General features: G+C 39.2%; 1 protein-coding gene across 1 annotated transcript in view; it reads left to right on the forward strand.

Annotated features, from left to right (window-relative positions):
* Positions 1-19,817, forward strand: part of LOC131255321 (disease resistance protein RPM1-like) — an 87,479-nt gene that overhangs the window by 62,755 nt on the left and 4,907 nt on the right. The window contains exon 2 of the mRNA XM_058256020.1: positions 12,467-15,257. Coding sequence (XP_058112003.1) covers positions 12,475-15,231 — 2,757 coding nt within the window. The 5' untranslated portion in view covers positions 12,467-12,474 and the 3' untranslated portion in view covers positions 15,232-15,257. The remainder of the gene's footprint in view (positions 1-12,466; positions 15,258-19,817) is intronic.

Consider the following 19,817-nt stretch of genomic DNA (forward strand, 5'->3'; position numbering starts at 1 on the left):
CATGGAGTGAGACAACATTGCATTAATTAAGGATATCAAGAGTAACCACAAGGAAGTCTAATACATGTAAATGGGAGCAAAATGAAATCCCAAAACAGGGAAAATATTTTTACATCTTAAACAAAACACATAGTCTGGAATATGAAAGTAAGTAAAACTTAAAATATCAGTTGAGCTCCCATTGGTCAACTACATCGGCATAGGAACCCTCCTTGCCAAACTCTACCTCAGTCGTCCCTGAGATCTCATCATAGGGGTCTCCACCTGTCATCAAACCTGCATCTATTTAGTGTAACCGCACGATTGAATGAGTGAAAACTTAGTGGGAACTTCCCGCAAAGATTCATGCATATCACATCATTTTAAAATAGTTTAAACCACACATAATCAATCATATTGAGAGTAATATGAATTTAAATGTAAATGGATGGATGTATGAATGTATGCTTAAGTCACAGACCTGGGGATGCACATCCAACTGTCAAAATAAAGGGTCGCTCGCAGTAGTAGACTACCTGAAAAAGACCATACAGACCGCCCGCGGTAGATTAACTACTTGGAATAGGCCATTCAGATGAGTGCACCCGAGGATATCTCCTGAAAAAGTACACGGTGTACGCCCGAGGCGAGTCTAATCCCGGAAAAGCCTTATGCAAAGAAAGAGCGCCCAAAGTGGCACAAATGCACATGCTCTGTGAGTTTAACTGTAAGTGTTGGAACTTTTAGCAAATTAGACAGAGTGTGGCTTACATTGAGCACTCGGAAAAGCTCATGTGTCATGCGTGGATGTCATGCACCATGATACTCATGCAAACTCCATATGATTAACAAGGTTTCTTTCATAAACGTTGTCAAAGATCACCATATATTAAACATCCAAGCAAGATTTCAATCATAGATTCATTTACGTTTTTCTAGGTCCAAATGAGGGCCCATAAAAGAAATATGTCAAGTACGATCAATTGTTGATAAGTTCTGGTTATGTTCCTTATAGAAAATAACATTCCACTCACAATATTCATTATACAATATGTAACATAGAATGAATTGAACTTTCTTTACTCTTATCATTACTAATTGAGATATGAATGTAAGGGTTCAATTACCATCCACATTATTCTATACATATTAGATTTAAACTAAATGAAGTCTAGCACATATAAGAAGCAATAATACAATTTATAAGATGGGTGGAAATATGATTCTTTACTTCTTATTAAGCTAATAGGAAGGTACATATAGGCAAACCATTTCAAATGTAGCAAGAGAAGTATATTACTAAAATCCTATAAACATGAATTAGAGTAATATACTTTGGAACATCCATTAGTAATTATCAATATCAACTAAGCAAAAGGGAGCGAAATTAGAAATTATTCCACTCATTAAGCTTAAAACCAATTTGGATTGAAATGAATGAAAGAAGTCGTGTGGGATATCCCTCACCTTAATCAAACAACTTAGATGTGTGGCCCGCTAGATGACATGTGAAAGCAACCTGGTACGGTCAAATCTTGGATTTATATCACTTGGCAGCTACAAGACTAGAGTAGGCTAGATCCAAGCCCAAGCCAACCGAGCCAGACTCGGTGATTCAGCCGAGTTGACTCGCTAACAACCAACGATCCAATCTCCCTCTCTCTCATTCTTCTCCTCCTTATCTTCTCTTTTCTTTCTTTCTTCCATTTTTTTTTTTTTTCTTTTCTTCTTTTCTTACTCTGCCGTGAACTTCCAGCAGGTCTGGACGCAACAGACAGCGAGTCAGAGACCCTGTTCGGTTTTGAACCGAGTCGACTCAGCGACTCGCTTCTCTTCTTCCTCTTCTTTATTAACTTTCTTCTCTTTCTCCTTCTTTCCTCATGCTCTCTTCCACTCTCTCCTTTTCTTCTACTCCTTCCTTTCGGAATGTCCCGCAACTCCCCTGAACAAGGATGCAACAGAGGTGAGTTAGACTCAGTAACGAGTCAGGCTTATGAACTCGACACCACCCACGACTCTCCCTTTCTCTCTGTCTTTCTTCCTCTTTACCTTACCCACTTCTTTATCTTCCTTCTCAGATTTCTACCGGCCCCGTGCCCGACCTGGAGTCAAGTCAGATCCACACCTGACTCGTCTCAAAACTCGGCCAACTCGTTTGGTCTGGATGTAACTTGACCGGTGAGAGAGACCCATCATTGAACCCCGAGCAGACAACACCCTCCCTCAATTTCTTTCTTCTCTGTCAATCGTGTAGAGTAGACTTGGACCAATCCATCAACTCAACAACGAGCCGAGTTGGTGCGGTACGAAGACAGTGGCCCCGATTTCTCTCCAGAACTCTCCCTCTCTCATTTTCTCTTCCTTTCTTCTTCTCCTTTTTCCTTTCTTCTCCTCCCTTTCTTGCGCCCAACCGTGGGACTCAGAAGCTGCAGCAGCGAACCGAGTCGACCAGACCCGAAGCGACTCCGAAAACGGCGTATTTTTCTCTCTCTATCTTTTCTATTTTCGGAAAGGATTGTCCTAAAAGGCAACCATTTATAGGGTGTATTAATCCTCTTCTAGAGGATTCGAATGCAACTAATCCAGGGGATTAGTTACGATTTCTCGGTTTCAAACTACGAGATTTTGGGACGATATAATCGAGCTTTGGTTGCGTGGATTCAATCAAGTGTTATGGATGCACATCGGGCACCATGGCCCACAGGATGGACGGCCCTAATCAGGAAATGGGCCCCATCACTAGGTGATGGGTTTCACCAGCCGGTTGGAGAAGGTGTGGGTGATCATGGCGAAATCTCATCGGACGGCTGACCTCATGATCTGAGGCATTTGGACGGCTTGGATTTGTCTAGAGATCAACACAGGGTCCACATTTTGGACGTCAGTGATTAACATTTCTCTAGATCGTTCATTTTCTCATGTCGGCTTCCATTTCTCACGGCATATCGGGATTTCGTGCGAGTTTTCGTCTCTTACTCTAGCAGGGAAGAGATGCGCCCTAATATTGACGGTTGCGATGCTATTGGAGGTTTCTAGAAGAAATCCAACGGAAGGGATCGTGACAGCGCTTGAAACGGCGGGATTCCTTCCGCCCTTTTCATTCGCTGTGAAAACCCAAAAGCAGGTTGGATCGGAGGGCTGAGATTTCTTTATTTTTCGAAATAAAGGGTTGGGATGCAGGACCTGAGCTGTCTCGGTTTGCCAGCTCACAAGAGGAACGGAGTTCCGTTTTTGGCAAAATCGTGCGTACAAGGCACTGTTTGCGGACGAGGGTGTTCACCCCTGTGTGTGACCCTCGTGCAGAAACGCCACTGATCCTGGTCAAATCCACTTTCTCATCATGATGGACGGTTCAGATTGTCTGAATGAAGGGTCACGGTGGGCCAGTTTCATCATAAAGGGACCCCGTCCGTTCAAACAGTTGTCGGGCGGGAACGAGAGAGTTTTCTCTTCTTTTTGGTTTTGCTCGGGTCAACACCTGATTTGACGCAAATTCGGATCCGATGCACTGCATGTGCACATGCATTATTCAGATGTGGAGTCCACATTTATGTTTTGTGGAATCCACACCGACCAATCAATTCTAAAGGTCCAACTAAGACATCTGGCCAAAGATCAAACGGATCTCTAAAGCTCAGGTGGGCCATACCAAGTAATCTTGTCCTATGTATTGATCTTTAGCAATCAAATTTCTGAAGGTCTCTAGGCCTATTTAAGTGAACTTCTAACCATGTATTTAGTCATAAAAGGTTGGGATGAGGGTGGTCATGTAGTGGGCTGTTAACCTAGGTGTTGTAAGCCTAATGATCAATGGGTTTGGTAATTTGGTCCCTTTTAATAAGGTCAGGGTCTCCCATCGAACGGTTTTAACAGTTTCTAGGGTCGTCTAACTACAACCTAAAGGTTGATTTCTGTAATCGATGGTTGGATTAGAGGAATGAAGTGTTAGATTGATCGACAGAACATTAAAGGTATGATGAGCAGTGGGGTCTCGTGATTCAGACTTCTAAATCTAAGGTAGGTTATTAGATTTACCTATTCAGGGGATGACAATATGAAAATAGGTTTCCCCTATCAATGTAAGGGTCCATCTTAAAAGTCAATCAATTGGATGACTAGACCTATGGGTGAAAAGTGCCCTAGACATTGAGATTGATGTATAATTGTGTTCATGTGCTGTTCTTGACATTTAAGGGTCCATTGTCATCACGGTCCAAATCAATTGGTCCAGATGGATGGATTTTAAATTGTCGGGTGGTGATGTACAGTGTAAACTTAGTATGTTCCCACACATGTGCAACTAGTTTCAGATCTATACAGTAATACCCGAGTAAGGAAAAAGACGAGGTGTTACATGCGCCCCTATTTGTTTTGACTTTAGGCAAGTCTTTATTTAGTAACGGTTGTCTTGATTAGTCAGTGATATGTTGGATAGATCTGGGTCCTAGTTGAATAGGTCACAAGGTTAGGTCCAAGAGTTTGTGATCGGGTGTATTCATTAGCTTTCTACGGTTAATGGATCGAATTTGTGTGGTTCTTTACTAATTACCCTTGCGTATAGGTTAACATCAAGTGTTAAATGTTAGTAAATGATAAAATAAGCTAATTCTATCCATTTTTTAAAGAATTTTTAAAATTCAAAATGGCGAAAATCTAAGACGTTACAATCTACTCTCTTTAAAAACAATTTCATCCTCGAAATTGCGTGATATCAATAAATACATATATTCTCATTTTGTACGCCTAAGTTTTCATTAATTTAACATTCATATATGTGCTATGGTGTATAATAACTACACTATCCTAGCTTTTTGTAGTTTATCCCCCTTCAAAAACTTTCAATCTCAAGATTCCCTTAAATTTTTTTTAAAGAATTAATATTCATGACATTAGTTCCCCCCTATCCAGAGTAAAAATTTCTATTTTTAGTGTTCGGTTAACATGAAGAGATGATTGTATTGAACTTGAATATGATACATCGATCCTCTACCTAGCCATGGTTGAACGCTCGTTGTATCTCTTCCTAATCCTGGTGGATCTTCGTCTTCTGCTCGATCAAAGCAGTAAGTCCATTAGTAGTCACCTAAGATTGGGAATCAGGTCAAGTTGTGAATGCCTCACAAGTGTATAGTTTCATAATTCCATAGTCCGATCATTCTAGATGTTTGGAAAATATCTCAAATAATTGAAAAGTTTAAGTTCAGATGTATAAAACTTTCCTTCAGGTCTTGTTTAAATCTGGTTCTTGCTTAATTTATATTCAACTTGGTGGGTAATGAATTTTCCACGATGCTTAAGTTTAAATGACTATCTAAAAAGGATTCTTAATGGCCTAAGATATCATCTCTATATTCCCGTTTCGATCCTGTAACCTAAGGGGTATTGGCCCACCAGACTTTGGTTATGTTGATTTTGAAAAGGGAGGAAGAATTGGAAGTTATAACATATTATGGAGGTTTGGAGAGATTGCGACGCAAGGATGGGCGTGGAGAAGGGAAGGGAAAGAATATTGTCTCCTCAACGTGATGTGAACCTTGAATCCACCAGGTATAATGGCTCTTGAATCCACAAGGGAATAAGAAAAATCATAATATTTCATTCAAATCCAACCCTAAAACAAAATGACAATACTTTAAATAATAGTACTCAAACCCCAATCAAGAGTCCTAATTCGACTAAACTGGAATAGAACAAAATTGTAAAACATGATAAAAATAAAACAAATCTAATTTAATCACACAGGTTGATTTTTGACTTGATAAGAAAAAAATCCAAGAAGACACTGAAGATTAAAACCTTAAGATGAAAAAGTTATGTTGGTTTCATCGGTGACTTGCAGTTGTAAAAATTTTCAATTTTAACTGGTAAGTTGCTGGTAATATTTTTGGTATATTTAGTTATTGAATTATTTTTAGAATTTTTATGGTATTTTATCATCAATTCTATTTTTGTCCCATCAAATTTCATGTTATTTCGAATTTCAAAAAAATTATAAAAATTTCAGAAGTACCAACTATCTAAAATTGATGATTTTTCTACATAGTTACAAAACATTCTAAATTCAACATCATTTAATTTTATTTTTATTATTTATTTATTTTTCTATAAAACTATACTTATAAAGTTTCAATCTGATTTTTGAATCACCCCAATCGGAGTTATATTGAAAAAGATATGTATTTTTGAAGTCAATATATTTAAGTTATCAAAACAGGGATCACCTTTGATTTTGGGGGTCGACTCTTAATCTTTATTTAATTGGGGATCAACCCTCACCTTCTATTTAATTGAGGGTTGACCTCGGGCTACTATCTCTAAATCCCTTTGCATTTGTGATTCTTGAAATTCTAAAATTAGATTTTCCATTCTTCCTTACCTCGGTCCACCCACTTAAGTGGTCTTTATATGGATTTAGGCTAATCGAAGTTTTTACCGACTCAATTTCATTGAATAAGGCGATCCTAAGATACAAATTGCTACATCCAAAGTCAAGCAAACTCAGGAATTTGATCATAGGGATCCCATTTCTAAATCTCAAGTTCAAAAATAATAATAATAAAAAATTGTTAAAATTTTGTCCTAGGGTTCTTGTTTCTAAATTTGAAGTTTCAAAACAACGCAATCTGAAAAATTTGGTCATAGGATTCATTATCCCTAATTTACTGAATTTCTTACATTATCGGATACTCCTAAACTAGAAAAATCCCCGTTAAGGTCCAAACCTCTAATCTTAAGCGCCTTAATATCTAGTTATGGTTGTTTATACAATCCTCATTCCCAAAGTCTTGGTTATCACAATAATCCACTCCGATACCATTCTATCACATCCCAAAAATCGGCACCCAAGTACATAGATTCCAGTCTCGAGTTTCCAGGTGTGAAGCTAGTAAAAATGCATGTGGGCAAGTTTCTACATGCCCGCGCAATCCGGTTAACATTCGCCCATCATCAATAATTAGAAGAGTTTTAAATCGACAACATCAAAAGTTAAGTAAAGATTACTAAACTTAGGAATGTATGGTTAACATTCTAATTGTACAATTCTAGTAGTGGTGTTCGCTTGGATGGGAACTACACAAGACGCAATATATATACCCAAAACGAATAAAGTGTAAAGTATTTTATTTTTGCCCAACACTTCGAAACATAATGACAGTGGTGTAAGCAGATCTAAGCCTACCCATTTGAGATATTAGGGTACCTGCATCCATAATATCTCTTGTTTTTTATTTTAAAAGATCATCCTAGGTAGGAGTAAGTGATCAACTCAGTGATACTATTATCCTAAGTTTCACATGTTATCAAACAGATATAAGCATAAGTGATGATAGCATATCAAAACACAAAAACTCTACCTCTGGTTCTTTAACTGCATGAATGATATGAAATGCATATGCATGTCTTAAGATCAACGATACCAATATATAATCACATTAATATACACGCAATGGTTGGCCTGCAGCACAACCTAATAAGAATACATGATTAGTTGACCATTTATTGATGTTCAGGTCAAATGATAGGTTGGCAAAGTAGGAATACCATCATCAAATCTCAGGTATTTATCTGAATCATGTGGTTCGTTGCAACACCAGGTGACTCCTCACCAGTATCCCTTGATCCACTTTGGATTTCAATACCCCTAAGTCCTGATAACTTAATCAGATTTGTAGTAGGGCTAATCACTTAGGGACAGCCATGACTAAGGCAAAAGTTATCACTTGACCCAAGTTTGGAGAAGGCACACCACCCATATCATCATCATCATAATAGGGTCGCGACATTCTTATGTGCTCAATAGTCACTACGGGGAGTCTTGGCACCCAATGTTTTACCAACATGGTGGGCTTGTCACCCAATATTTTGCCAATGTGGCAAGCTTGTTGCCTTAGTGTAAGCCAATAGCTCTGACACAGTGTCCCAAACCATCATGTCTGGCCCTCGAGTCTTATCGGATATATCACGCTAATGGTTAGGAATGAACCTCATTCATTGGTAATATGGTATCCTGAATTTCATATTGTGTTGCAAAGATTGGTCATATATGTGATCGAGCCACACAATGGACTGATATGATTATTGAAGGGGAACCACACACCGGCATTGGTTGTAAGCATCCCATATAATTCCAACTATTCTAGATCAACCAAGTTCTGCCTCGGTCAACCACATGAGTCGAGATGGCCGAATTCGTCGATCATCCCTTGTTTCAAGGTTAGGAAAGGCTCGACCTCTTTCTATCATAGCCTAATTTATCGATCAGTATGACTAATTAGTGATATAGAATTTATTTGATATTAACAGAGATCGCAAGCTTAAATCTATCAAAGTAATATATCTCAAGGCAAACATCAATCAAAATTTACAAGTATTAATATTCAAGTCACAACAAAATATGTAAAGAACATGCCCAAGGCTCTAAACACATTCAATACCCTTGAAATCTACCATTATCATCACAAGCTCTAATCAATCATCATCAAGGCAAGCATTAAAATGAACAACCATTTCATCATACATATTAGCTACTAATACTAACAAAATCAAAGATTTCTAAAGCATTTAGGGCATAATTGACTTAAGGGTTCCTACTAAATCAAAATGGATCTTAGTTTATCACCCTAAATGATTGATAAATAGAAACATTGGAGAATAGTCTGCACCTTAGGAGGATTTTCCCCATTTTGTGGCACTTTTAGGGTTATGGTTTACAGGAAAACCACTGTATCTAATCAAATATCAAAGCCATTGTAAGATGCACATAATTTAACCTAAAAGGACTTTGATTAGGAATAATGGCTCAATCCTTACCTCTTATTGTTGACGAAAGGGGTGTGACGGAGGATTCAGAAGCCACCAGGGTTTTATTGAAGGGGAAAATGGCAAGAAGATGATAAACCTCACAAGCACTTACCCACCTTAACACACACACTCTCTCTCTTCTTTTTCTCTTCTGACATGGGGAGGGACGTGATGAGGTTGTTCACCACTTTCCTTAAGAGACATCTACTCCGAATCCACAGAGCTCTCTAGACTCCTCACAGAGCTTCCTCGAATCTACGAGGGATGGAGGTAGAAATAATTTCTAATAAATTTGAAATAACTTGGTTGATATTAAAAAAATTACAACCCTTTAAATAATGAGCTCAAACCTAGCATGGAGCTTTAGATTTAGACTCCAACTCAAACACCCTAAAAACGTGACTTACTATAAATAGTAAACTTACTATTTATAGACGGTCTCTATTCCTACTAGAGTTCATGGTTTTCGGCCAATAGTAGTCAGTGTCCAATTTGACCCAACCACGTTATTCTCCTAACTTTTCTAATCCCTTTTCATGTTGGGCACGACTTCTAGAACTCAAAGGATCAAATGTTATACTTAAACTAACACTAACTATTTATAATAAAATGAAAATAAAAGGAACTTTTGACCGCCAATCTGATGGAATCTCACAAATCTGGCATGGGCATCCCAACAAAGGAGGGTTAGTTGGATTAAGTAGGTTTTGCTACCCTAAAATCATATATAATATGTTGAAAAACTCATCTTGGTTTGCGAGATATGATTGGTTTAAGGTTCTGATAGTCAGGATCATTTTCACCTCCAATCAGGCCTTCTCTGGCCTATCTTTGCCATGAAAGTGTTTGCGACCCACTCTACATATCTCCACTCTAGGGTACAAATTCGTGTTAGGTAAAGGGCTGCCCCAAAACAACCCCTTTATAGCACTAGAAATGGTGCAAATGGCCCCCATGACCAAGGGTTAAGGGTATTAACTCTATAAGAGGTTAATTTCGACTATTGAGGCCTATAGAAAAGTGTATGCATTGATCTAAGTTATGGAATATCTGACTTTATTGGGGATTTATGTAAGGGTGCGATCATTCTTACATATGGATGTGTTGATCAACGATTAAAGTCATATTTCAGTTCAACAACCATTAATGGACGATCGGAGTTGTGGCTATATGAATACGGCCTGCATAATATCTTACGTCAGTGTCTTTAGTTTGATCATAATCTAAAATTCCAAAAGCTACAACTTTGTCAAGATTCTGATGGAGAAAATTAACTTAAGTTCCTGACAAATCCTAAGCGCATTTTTAAATCTCATATGCACACCTTGCTAGCCCAAGTTGAGCAATTAAATGCATTATCTCTGCTTAACGTCCCATGATAGACGTCAAGCCCTCTAAGATGAACACATTTATATAGTTTCAAGTTTAGTAGCTCACTAACGAGTGGTGTAGAGCTTGTTCAGATAATTATGACATTTTTAAAATGAATTGGGTAGCGATATTTCTTGTATGTGATGATTATGATTTAAATTATCTAAGTTCATAATATAGCTTATTCACAATTAGCGGAAATGACGATTTGATCCTAAACACCTTAAATTTTTAATTCTTAAGATAATAAAATAACTAGGTCAGTTTGATCAGTTTATTAATTAACATTCATCTCTAGTTGTATTCGCTTTAGTAAGTCTTTATTTAGTTACGATAGTCTTGATTAGTCAGTGATAGGTTGGTTAGATCTACAATATAAATGAATAGATCATAAGGTTAAACCCAAGAATTTGGTGATCGAGCGTATTTGTTAGCTTCCTACGGTTAATGGATCGAATTTGTGTAGTTCTTTACTAATAACACTCACATATAAGTTAATATCAAGAGTTAAAGATCAGTAAATGAAAAAATAAAGCTTTCTAACAAAAATTTTTAAGAATTTTAATAATTCAAAATATAAAAATCCGGGACGTTACATGTGGTCCGCTAGATCATTCAATTGCTTCATTTTTTTTTAGTTCATGTCATAAAATAAATTTTCACAATGGATGGATGGTGTGGATAAAATACATACATCACAGTAGGCCCACAGATTCTAATAGGACCGTCCGCCTCTTGCTAGGTCTTGGTAGGGTAGTACCCAATCCACACCTGACTTCAGTTAATGCCATCAAGTTCTATAGGCCCACCATGACGTGTGTTATATCAAAAACTTTGATCCATTTGGCTAGATTATTTTAGGGCATGAACCCAAAAATTTGGCAGATCCAAAGCTCAAGTGGACCATACCATATAAAACGGATGATAATGAGGATAGCAATTGAAACCTTCCTAAGTCCCACCATGATGTTCATTTGCAATACAACTCGTTCAAAAGGTCACACATGCTTCAATTACGGAATATATATATATATATATATATATATCAATTTCATCCAAGAATTCCGTGGCCCAAGAAGATTTCAGTGATGGGCCTTCAATCCACACTATCTTCTCTAGTGTGGTCAACTTTAACTTTAGCTTAGTCTATTTTTTGATCACGCTGATATTTGTATTTTCCCTTCATCCATATCCACGTGCATTTATGAACAGACTGAATCTTTTAAAAAAAATAAAATAAAATTAATAATAATTAAAAAATTAAAAAATCATGCAAGCCTTAGGAAGGTTTCAAGGGTGGACATCACCGTCCCCTTGTTTTCTGTAACACGGTCCACTTGAGTTTTGAATCTGCTTCATTTTTAAGCTCATCCTCTAAAATAATCTTGCCAAAATTGATAGGCGGTGTTGATACAACAGATACATCATGTTGGGCCCATAGAACTTGCTGACATCACTTCAGCACACATACATCATGTTCGGCCCACAGAACTTGGTGACAACACTTCAGCAGCGTGATAGCTGCTATAGGCGTCAGTAGCTAATCTGCGTCCCGGATTCTCATACAAGACTAACCATGTTGCGTATATGCCATCCAATCCATCAATATGAAATACCCACCCCAGGTGATGGCAGACTTAAAAAATCAGGCTATTTTGAGACTAGGACGGGGGCGTCCACTTCAACTCTTCCTACACGTTGTTGGGCCAGGAGGATTGGCCAGATTTTTGGAGGTCAAATGAGATAACATATACATGATAGTCGAAGTGGGTGTCATCAACAGATCACATGGAGCCTAGAACAACCTTTCACCACATTTTGATGAAAAACGTTTGCGCTTTATAATTTCCAACATATATGTGTATATAGAGAGAGCATCCCTGCCAAGTTCTGTTAGGGCAGGCTCTAAAGTCATGTGTACGTGAAATCCATTCGGACCCAGGTGAGCTATACCAGTGAAAATTGTTTTCAGGGAACACTCACCGTTGATTTTTATAGAGTCCACCATGTTGTGTATGTGAAATCCTATACTTCTATTATGTGTATCACCCAATTTTATGGCCAGGGCCCAAATCCCAACCTATTATGCAATTCAGGTGGGCCCAGGTGTGCTCAAGAGTGGTCATTCGCTCCCAACTGGTTCCATTGGTGTATCCCACCTAAATTATGGATTCCCGTGGATTGCTTGGCCCTGGACCAACATGATCCAATGTATCTAATGTTCCAAGTAGATTTCACATATAGTCATATATAGCCCAAAGAATAACGTAATATTTCTTTCTGACATCGATTGTCTTCTTTTTCTATTTTTCAGAAATTCCGATGGCAGAGAGTGTTGTTAAATTCTTGTTAGAAAACTTAAGTGCCCTTCTAAATGAAGAAGCATCTCTACTAAAAGGAGTACGCAAGGAAGTTAAAGAAATCGAGACGGAACTTAATAGAATGCGAGCCTTGTTGAGGGATGCTGATAGAAGAAAGGATAGCAATGAAGAAATGAAAACATGGGTGGGAGAAGTAAGAGACGCTGCGCATGATGTGGAGGATATCATCGACGAGTTCTTGTATCGTATGGACAGGCCACGACGAGGTGGATTCAAGGGTTTTCTCGTTGACACTATCCATATCCCCAAGAATATCTGCGACAGGCATCGGTTCGCCAGGCGACTTCAAGAAACCAAGGTTAATGTTCAGAATATTTTTCAGCGAAGACCCAGCCAAATAGAAGAAGTTGCCAGATCCTCTGATGTTAGCGAACTGTGGCGACGTGATGTAGAAACTTCTGTTTTCAAATCGGACAATGACATTGTAGGGATGACGAAAGAAATAGATTTGATAGTCGGATGGTTAGTGGAGGAAGAACAACGGCCCACGGTGATTTCAGTGACAGGGATGGGTGGGGTGGGCAAAACCACTCTTGTGGCTAAAGCCTATAAGAATCAACAAGTAAAGAAGCACTTCGACTGCTACGCATGTGTTTCCGTCTCACAGTCTCTTAGAATTGATGAGCTACTACGAAGCATCATAAAACAATTACTTGAGGCTAAGAAAGATGTTATTCCAAATGACTTAGCCACCAAAGATGCTGGCCAGTTGAGGCGGATGGTTAGAGGACTTCTTGAATCAAAAAAGTACCTCATTATCTTGGATGATGTCTGGACTATGAATGATTGGAATAAATTAAATGTCATATTTTCAGATTGTGGATGTGGAAGCAGGTTAGTAGTTACGACGAGAGACTCTCATGTGGCTTCTGCAGCAGGAAAGGGAGGTCGTGTATGCGAGCTTCAGCTTCTAGATCAAGAAGAGGCCTGGGTGCTCTTCTGTAAGGAAGCATTTCAGAGTGAACCTTGTCCTTTAGAGCTTGAGCCATTGGCTCGATCTACAGTAGAAAAATGTGAGGGCTTGCCACTCGCAATTATTGCCATGGGTGGCCTCCTGTCATTGAGAGACAAGACTGCATTGGAATGGAATCAAATCTACAAAAACATGAGCTGGCAGTTGACAAACAACCAAACGCTGGAACCAGTAAAGCGCATCCTGTTGCTTAGTTTCTATGATCTGCGATATCACCTTAAACATTGTTTCCTGTATTGTTGCATGTTTCCTGAGGATTACTTAATTCACCGTAAGCAGCTGATTAGGTTATGGGTGGCAGAGGGTTTTGTGGAGGAGACAGGTAAAATTACAATGGAAGAGGTGGCAGAAGAATATCTGAAAGAACTCATCCATCGAAACATACTTCAGGTTGTTGAGACGAATGAGTTTGGAAGGTTGAAAACATGTCGAATGCACGATATCGTGCGTGAAGTGGCATTATCAGTAAGTCGCGAAGAAAAGTTCTGCACAACATACGATGAGCTGCAAGCATGGCAAAATGGCAAAGTCCGCCGCATGTCAATCTACAGTAGTGACGAAATTAATCATTCGAGCGCAGGTATGACACATCTTCGTTCCCTCATGGTGTTTGATGGAAACATGTCTCTTTCATCTTCTTTAAATATGATGGCATCAAGCTTTAGATTTCTGAGGGTCCTAAATCTAGGAGGGATTCCTATTGAAAGCATACCAGATGAAGTGACTAGCATGTTCAATTTACGGTATCTAAACTTGAGGGAAACTAATGTTAGGGAGCTTCCAGAATCTTTATGGAAGCTACAGAACCTTCAAACACTGGACGTCAGGCATACGGAGCTAGAGAAGCTACCCAGTGGGATTGTGAAGCTACGTAAACTACGACACCTGTTTATATATCGAATTACTGACGAGTTTGCAAATAATTTTAATTTCTTTACTAGCATCCAAGTTCCTATAAGAATATGTAATTTAACAAATTTACAGACTCTACATTGTATTGAAGAGAAAGAAGGGGAGTTTGTTAAACAAGTTGGGAACTTAACCCAACTGAGAACTCTTAGCATTTCTAAGGTCAGAGAAATCGATGGAGCTGAGTTGTGCAATTCAATCGGAAAGATGAAACACCTTCTGACGTTGGCTGTGACTGCAAGTAGAGAGGAAGAAACACTTCAATTGGAAGCACTCTCTTCTAACCCTCCACCGCTTCTTCAGAAGCTTTTACTGTGTGGGCATTTGGAGAATGTGCCTCGATGGCTTAGCTCCCTTGTGAACCTCACCTATTTGGAATTGATTTGGTCAAAGCTGAGGGAAGAAGATCCGCTTTCGTCACTCCAAGCATTGCCCAATCTGGTGTACCTTTATCTTTACAAGGCCTATGAAGGGCAGCAGTTGTGTTTCCGAGATGGACGGTTTACCAAGCTCAGGAAACTTTGTTTACGGGATATGAAACAACTAAATCGTATAGTAATAGAAATGGGAACATTGGCAAGCATCCAAGAGATAAATCTGCAGAGCTGTGAAAGGTTGAGTACTCTTCCTGAAGGGATTGAATATCTCACCGGACTCCAAGAGCTCCGCTTATGGGGCATGCCAACGGAATTGACGGATAAGTTGAAACTAAAAGATGGAAGCGAGGAGGACCGTAGAAAGGTGAGGCACATCCCCATCATCCAGAGTGGACAGTGGACAGAAGAGGAGGGATGGGTCACGGAACGACTCAACTAGTCATCTATCCTTCATTCGTTGATGAGGTAAGGCTAGCTGTACAAAGTATCATTTTTGGATGAATGTGCAGATTAACTCTAAACTATATTGCATCATGAGTATCTTGGTAGGCTACGCGTACTGAGTAAACTGTATGCGATCCATTGTGATTTATGTAATTTATCCACTCCGTCCAGCCATTTCACCGGATAATTTTAGACTAAAAATTAAATACATCCAAAGCTCAAGTGAGCCACACCACATGAAGTAGTATGAATTTAATGTTCACTGTTGAGTCACATAAACTGATATTTGTGTTTTCCCTTCATCCGTGTACATGACAAAAAAAACATCATGGTGGGCTTTAGGAAGGTTTTAACGGTGGAAATCATTATTTCCACTGTTTCCTGTAGTGTGGTCTACTTGAGCTTTGGATATGCTTCAATTTTGGGCTCAATCCCCTGTGATGAGCTGAAAAAATGGATGGATGGTGTGGATAAATTACATACATTCATGACGTGCCCAGCAGAATTTACTCATTACCATAAAAGCATACTGAGTTAGTACGCAATTCGATTTCCAGATTTAGTGCATGATTCATCCTTAGCACGCGGCGTTTGAATCGAGGCAGCAACCTTTGACAGTGTATCCTGCATAAATAAACTGTTCATATCATTAGCAGGTCTCATTTGAATGAGACGCGCGGATTAGATACTGACTAGTTGAGTAGCAGGCTTGCTAATGACGCAAAGTCACCAAGTTCCGTGGCCCCACCATGATTTCTGTGTTGTATCCATACCGTCCATCCATTTGGAGAGATCATTTTATGGCATGATCCAAAGCTGGAGTGGACCCCACCACAAAAAATAGTGGGGAGAGTGAGGCCCACTGTTGAAACCTTCCTAAGGTCCGCCATGATGTTTATTTGAGATCCAACCTGTTCATGTTTCAGACATGAAAGAAGGGAAACCACAAATATCAGCTTGATAGAAAACTTTTGTGGCCGTTATAAGTTTTTAATGGTGGGTGTCACTCTCCCCACTGTTTTCTATTGTAGGGTCCACTCGAGCATTTGATCTGACTCATTCTTTGGCTCATGCCCTAATATGATCTCTCCAAATGGATGGACGGTGAGGATACAAAACATACATTATGATGGGGCCCACAGAACTTGGTTAATTACATCACTTAAGCAGAGAGTCTTGCTACTCAACCTGTCAGTAGCTAATTGGCGTCCATTTCAATGAGGCCTAAATCCCTATCCCTTGCCACCACACTGAAGGATGGACGGACCTGGTACACATATATTAGATTTGGATCCTTGATTTGTGGTTGGCCGTGGATGGTGCTTTTATCCTAAAAACCACACAGCGGCAGTCATCTTAGGAATTAGTTGGATGGAAGATGTTACCTCAGAGCTGCAGGTAGAACCGTAAGACAACAGAACCATTTCTGTACTGCTACCTTGGATGGGTGATGCATCAATTGGGCCCGTCCATGTCATGGACCTCATCATGGATGGACCATGTACGAAAAATCACAAATGTGGAGAATTTTAACTTTTCTGTTTGGAAGAATATTTCAAGGACGTGGGCTCTTAGGCACAATATTTCAGCCCAACCGTAGCCAAAATAGGCAAGGACCAAAAGCCTGTTGGCCAGCCCGGCCCATTTGGCCCTATTATCAAGCTCATAAGGTGGGCAGGCTGGGCTTGCACTTGGGTCTTACACTCATGAGCCAGGCCCAGACATGCTTGGGCCTGAAAGTGCACAGGAGCAATTACATACCATACAGGAAACGTACAAACTGTTGATTATGTGCTCTCACCATCTAGATGGACGGGCCAAAAATCAAAGGTGGATGTGTAGGTTCTCATATAAATCCGCTAGTGCATCAGTCATGTACCAATTATCGATCTATTGTTATATTTGTTATGGATCCATCGTTGTATCTGCTAAAAATCTATTATTTATGTGTTCATGCTAGAGATCTATTGCAGCGTCTCTAGTCAGAGTTTTGAGGAGATGAGCAAGGTGTTGAACATGAAAAGAGTAAAATGCGTGACCGAATGTCATGACTTCATCAAGGATGCAGAGCTGAAGGGCGTGTAGTGACCTCACCAAGGATGCAGAGCTTTGAGGAGATTAGCAAGGTGTTGAGCATGAAAAGAGTAAAATGCGTGACCGAATGTCATGACTTCATCAAGGATGCAGAGCTGAAGGGCGTGTAGTGACCTCACCAAGGATGCAGAGCTTTGAGGAGATTAGCAAGGTGTTGAGCATGAAAAGAGTAAAATGCGTGACCGAATGTCATGACTTCATCAAGGATGCAGAGCTGAAGGGCGTGTAGTGACCTCACCAAGGATGCAGAGCTGAGGGGTAGCATTTGTCTTGAGTGAGAGGCTTCAGAGGCTATTGATGTCTATTGGGTATATTTTTAGCATGGAATTTCTTGGACAAGAGTCTGTTTCTATATATAATAAGTGTGTTTGTCTATACATCAACGTAGGTGGAAATGGGTTTAATATATGACCATGGGATTTACTTAATATGGTTGTTAAACATATTGTTTTTATTTTTATCAGCATGGTTGAAAAGTTGGCTTTAGACATGTACAATGTTGCATATGTGTATTTGGACATGGTTGCTTTTACATTATATGTGGTTTTACTTTTCAAACATATTTACTGTATGGATTATATGTGAAAATTGCCTTGGGACGAGACGCAGTGTTTGTGTTTATGGGTATATCAAATGTGTTTCTTTGGATGTCAATGGTTATGCCATTGGTACGTGATGTAGAGCGGGTCGCCGACAGTTACATGGCCAAGATGGATTAGAAAAGGCCCGGTCGACAACAGAAGTGATCCAGACCATCGAACCTTAAATCGGGCATATCTCGCAATCTGGAATGAGTTATCTGACGTAAAATATATGATTTTGGGGTAGAACGAGCTACTGAAGCCAACCAACCCAGTTATACTGAGTTGCGCAGCCCGGAATTACAAAAAACCCCTGGATCGACGGTCGTTTCCCTATTTTAATTTCGTTTTTACTATAAATAGTAAGTTTTAGTTTGATTATAACTCTTCATCCGTTGGGCTTTAGGAGTTGTGCCCAACATGAAAAGAGCTTAGAATAATTAGGAGAACGGTTTGGTGAAGCCAAATAGGACACTTACTATTTTTGGCCGAAAACCTTGTGCACTAGTAGACATCACGACCGTCTATAAATAGTAAGTTTACTATTTATAGTAAGTCGCGGATTCTAAGAGTTTGAGTTGTAGTTTGATTCTGATTTCTTTCCCATTGCTTGGTACCCCTATTTAAAGGGTTATGAACTCGTTTTTATTGATCAATTAATCAGTTTCGAATTTATTAGAATTTATTTCTATTTTTCTGTTTTCTTTCCTCGTGGATTCGAGAAGTCTCTGTGAGGAGTCCAGAGAAGCTCCGTGGATTCGGAGTAGTTATCCTCATCACGTTCATCCCTGCGTCAGTACGTGAATATAAATTTTCATGGTGGAGATAAAATACTAATGTCATTTTAGGGGCATTGGCTAGGTGATTTACGAGTCCTAAGTGGAGTACAATATAGATGGACCTTTTTTGTATGCTGGCTAGAGCAAAATATATTGTTTTTATTGAGCTGGGAAAAAAAAAAAGTGGAGTACAATATATTGTCTGTCAAGGCAATTGATGAAATGTTTGCTTTCAACTCTTTCCCTATGCAATTTCACCTTCATGGCCAAAGCTAGCCCACATGTTTGAACACAGGACAAGTACTTAACACCCGTTCAGTCCATTGACGAGCAACTACAGCATTGTGTTTTACAGAAAACTAGGGTAACTGGCCCAAATAGCATAGGACTGGTTTTGGGATCAGGGGTGTTTATCTTCCTCATTGAACTTAGCCTTGATTTTCTATCCTGAATATTAATAAGGCTATGTTTGGATCCAAAGCCCAATGCAGTGCCACAGCTAAGATTATACTATATTAAATTATTTGTATTATGTTACAATCATTAGTAAGTTATTAATATTATATAGCTGTATTGGGATCGAATTTGGCGGAGGCCAATGTAGTTCCTCTTTTCTTTCACTTGATCTCATTCTAATGGTTATTAAAGTGGGTTTGGAAGTCTCATTTTTAGGGATGGATGGGATGCACACTTGATTGGAAGTCTCAAAAATTATGCTAATGACGCAATCCTAACCACCCAATTGATGGATATCAAATTAATATTAAAAGTCAAACAATGAGTGGTCAAAACAAGAAGGGAAATATTGACAGTTACCACTATCATCTTGTACTGCAGTTTTCTGGTTTATACTTCATCCATACGAGGGTAAGTGGTTTGGTCAGTTTAGATTGCCATTATGGAATCCGGATCCTCTGTTTGCCACAAAAAGAAGATTCATGTTTTGCTGCATTCTGATTGGACCACGTCATCCTGCTATTATCAGCACTGCTGCATTAAATGCAGTGTGTGATGATGTGGCCGATTAGATTGCAGCAAGCAGGATTTTTCTGCTTGTGGCAGGATTTTTTTTTTGTTTGTTTGTTGTAAACAGAGGATCTAGATTCACCATTATGATGTCCATATGG

The sequence above is a fragment of the Magnolia sinica genome, chromosome 9 (assembly GCF_029962835.1).
Source record: "Magnolia sinica isolate HGM2019 chromosome 9, MsV1, whole genome shotgun sequence".
NCBI lineage: Eukaryota > Viridiplantae > Streptophyta > Magnoliopsida > Magnoliales > Magnoliaceae > Magnolia > Magnolia sinica.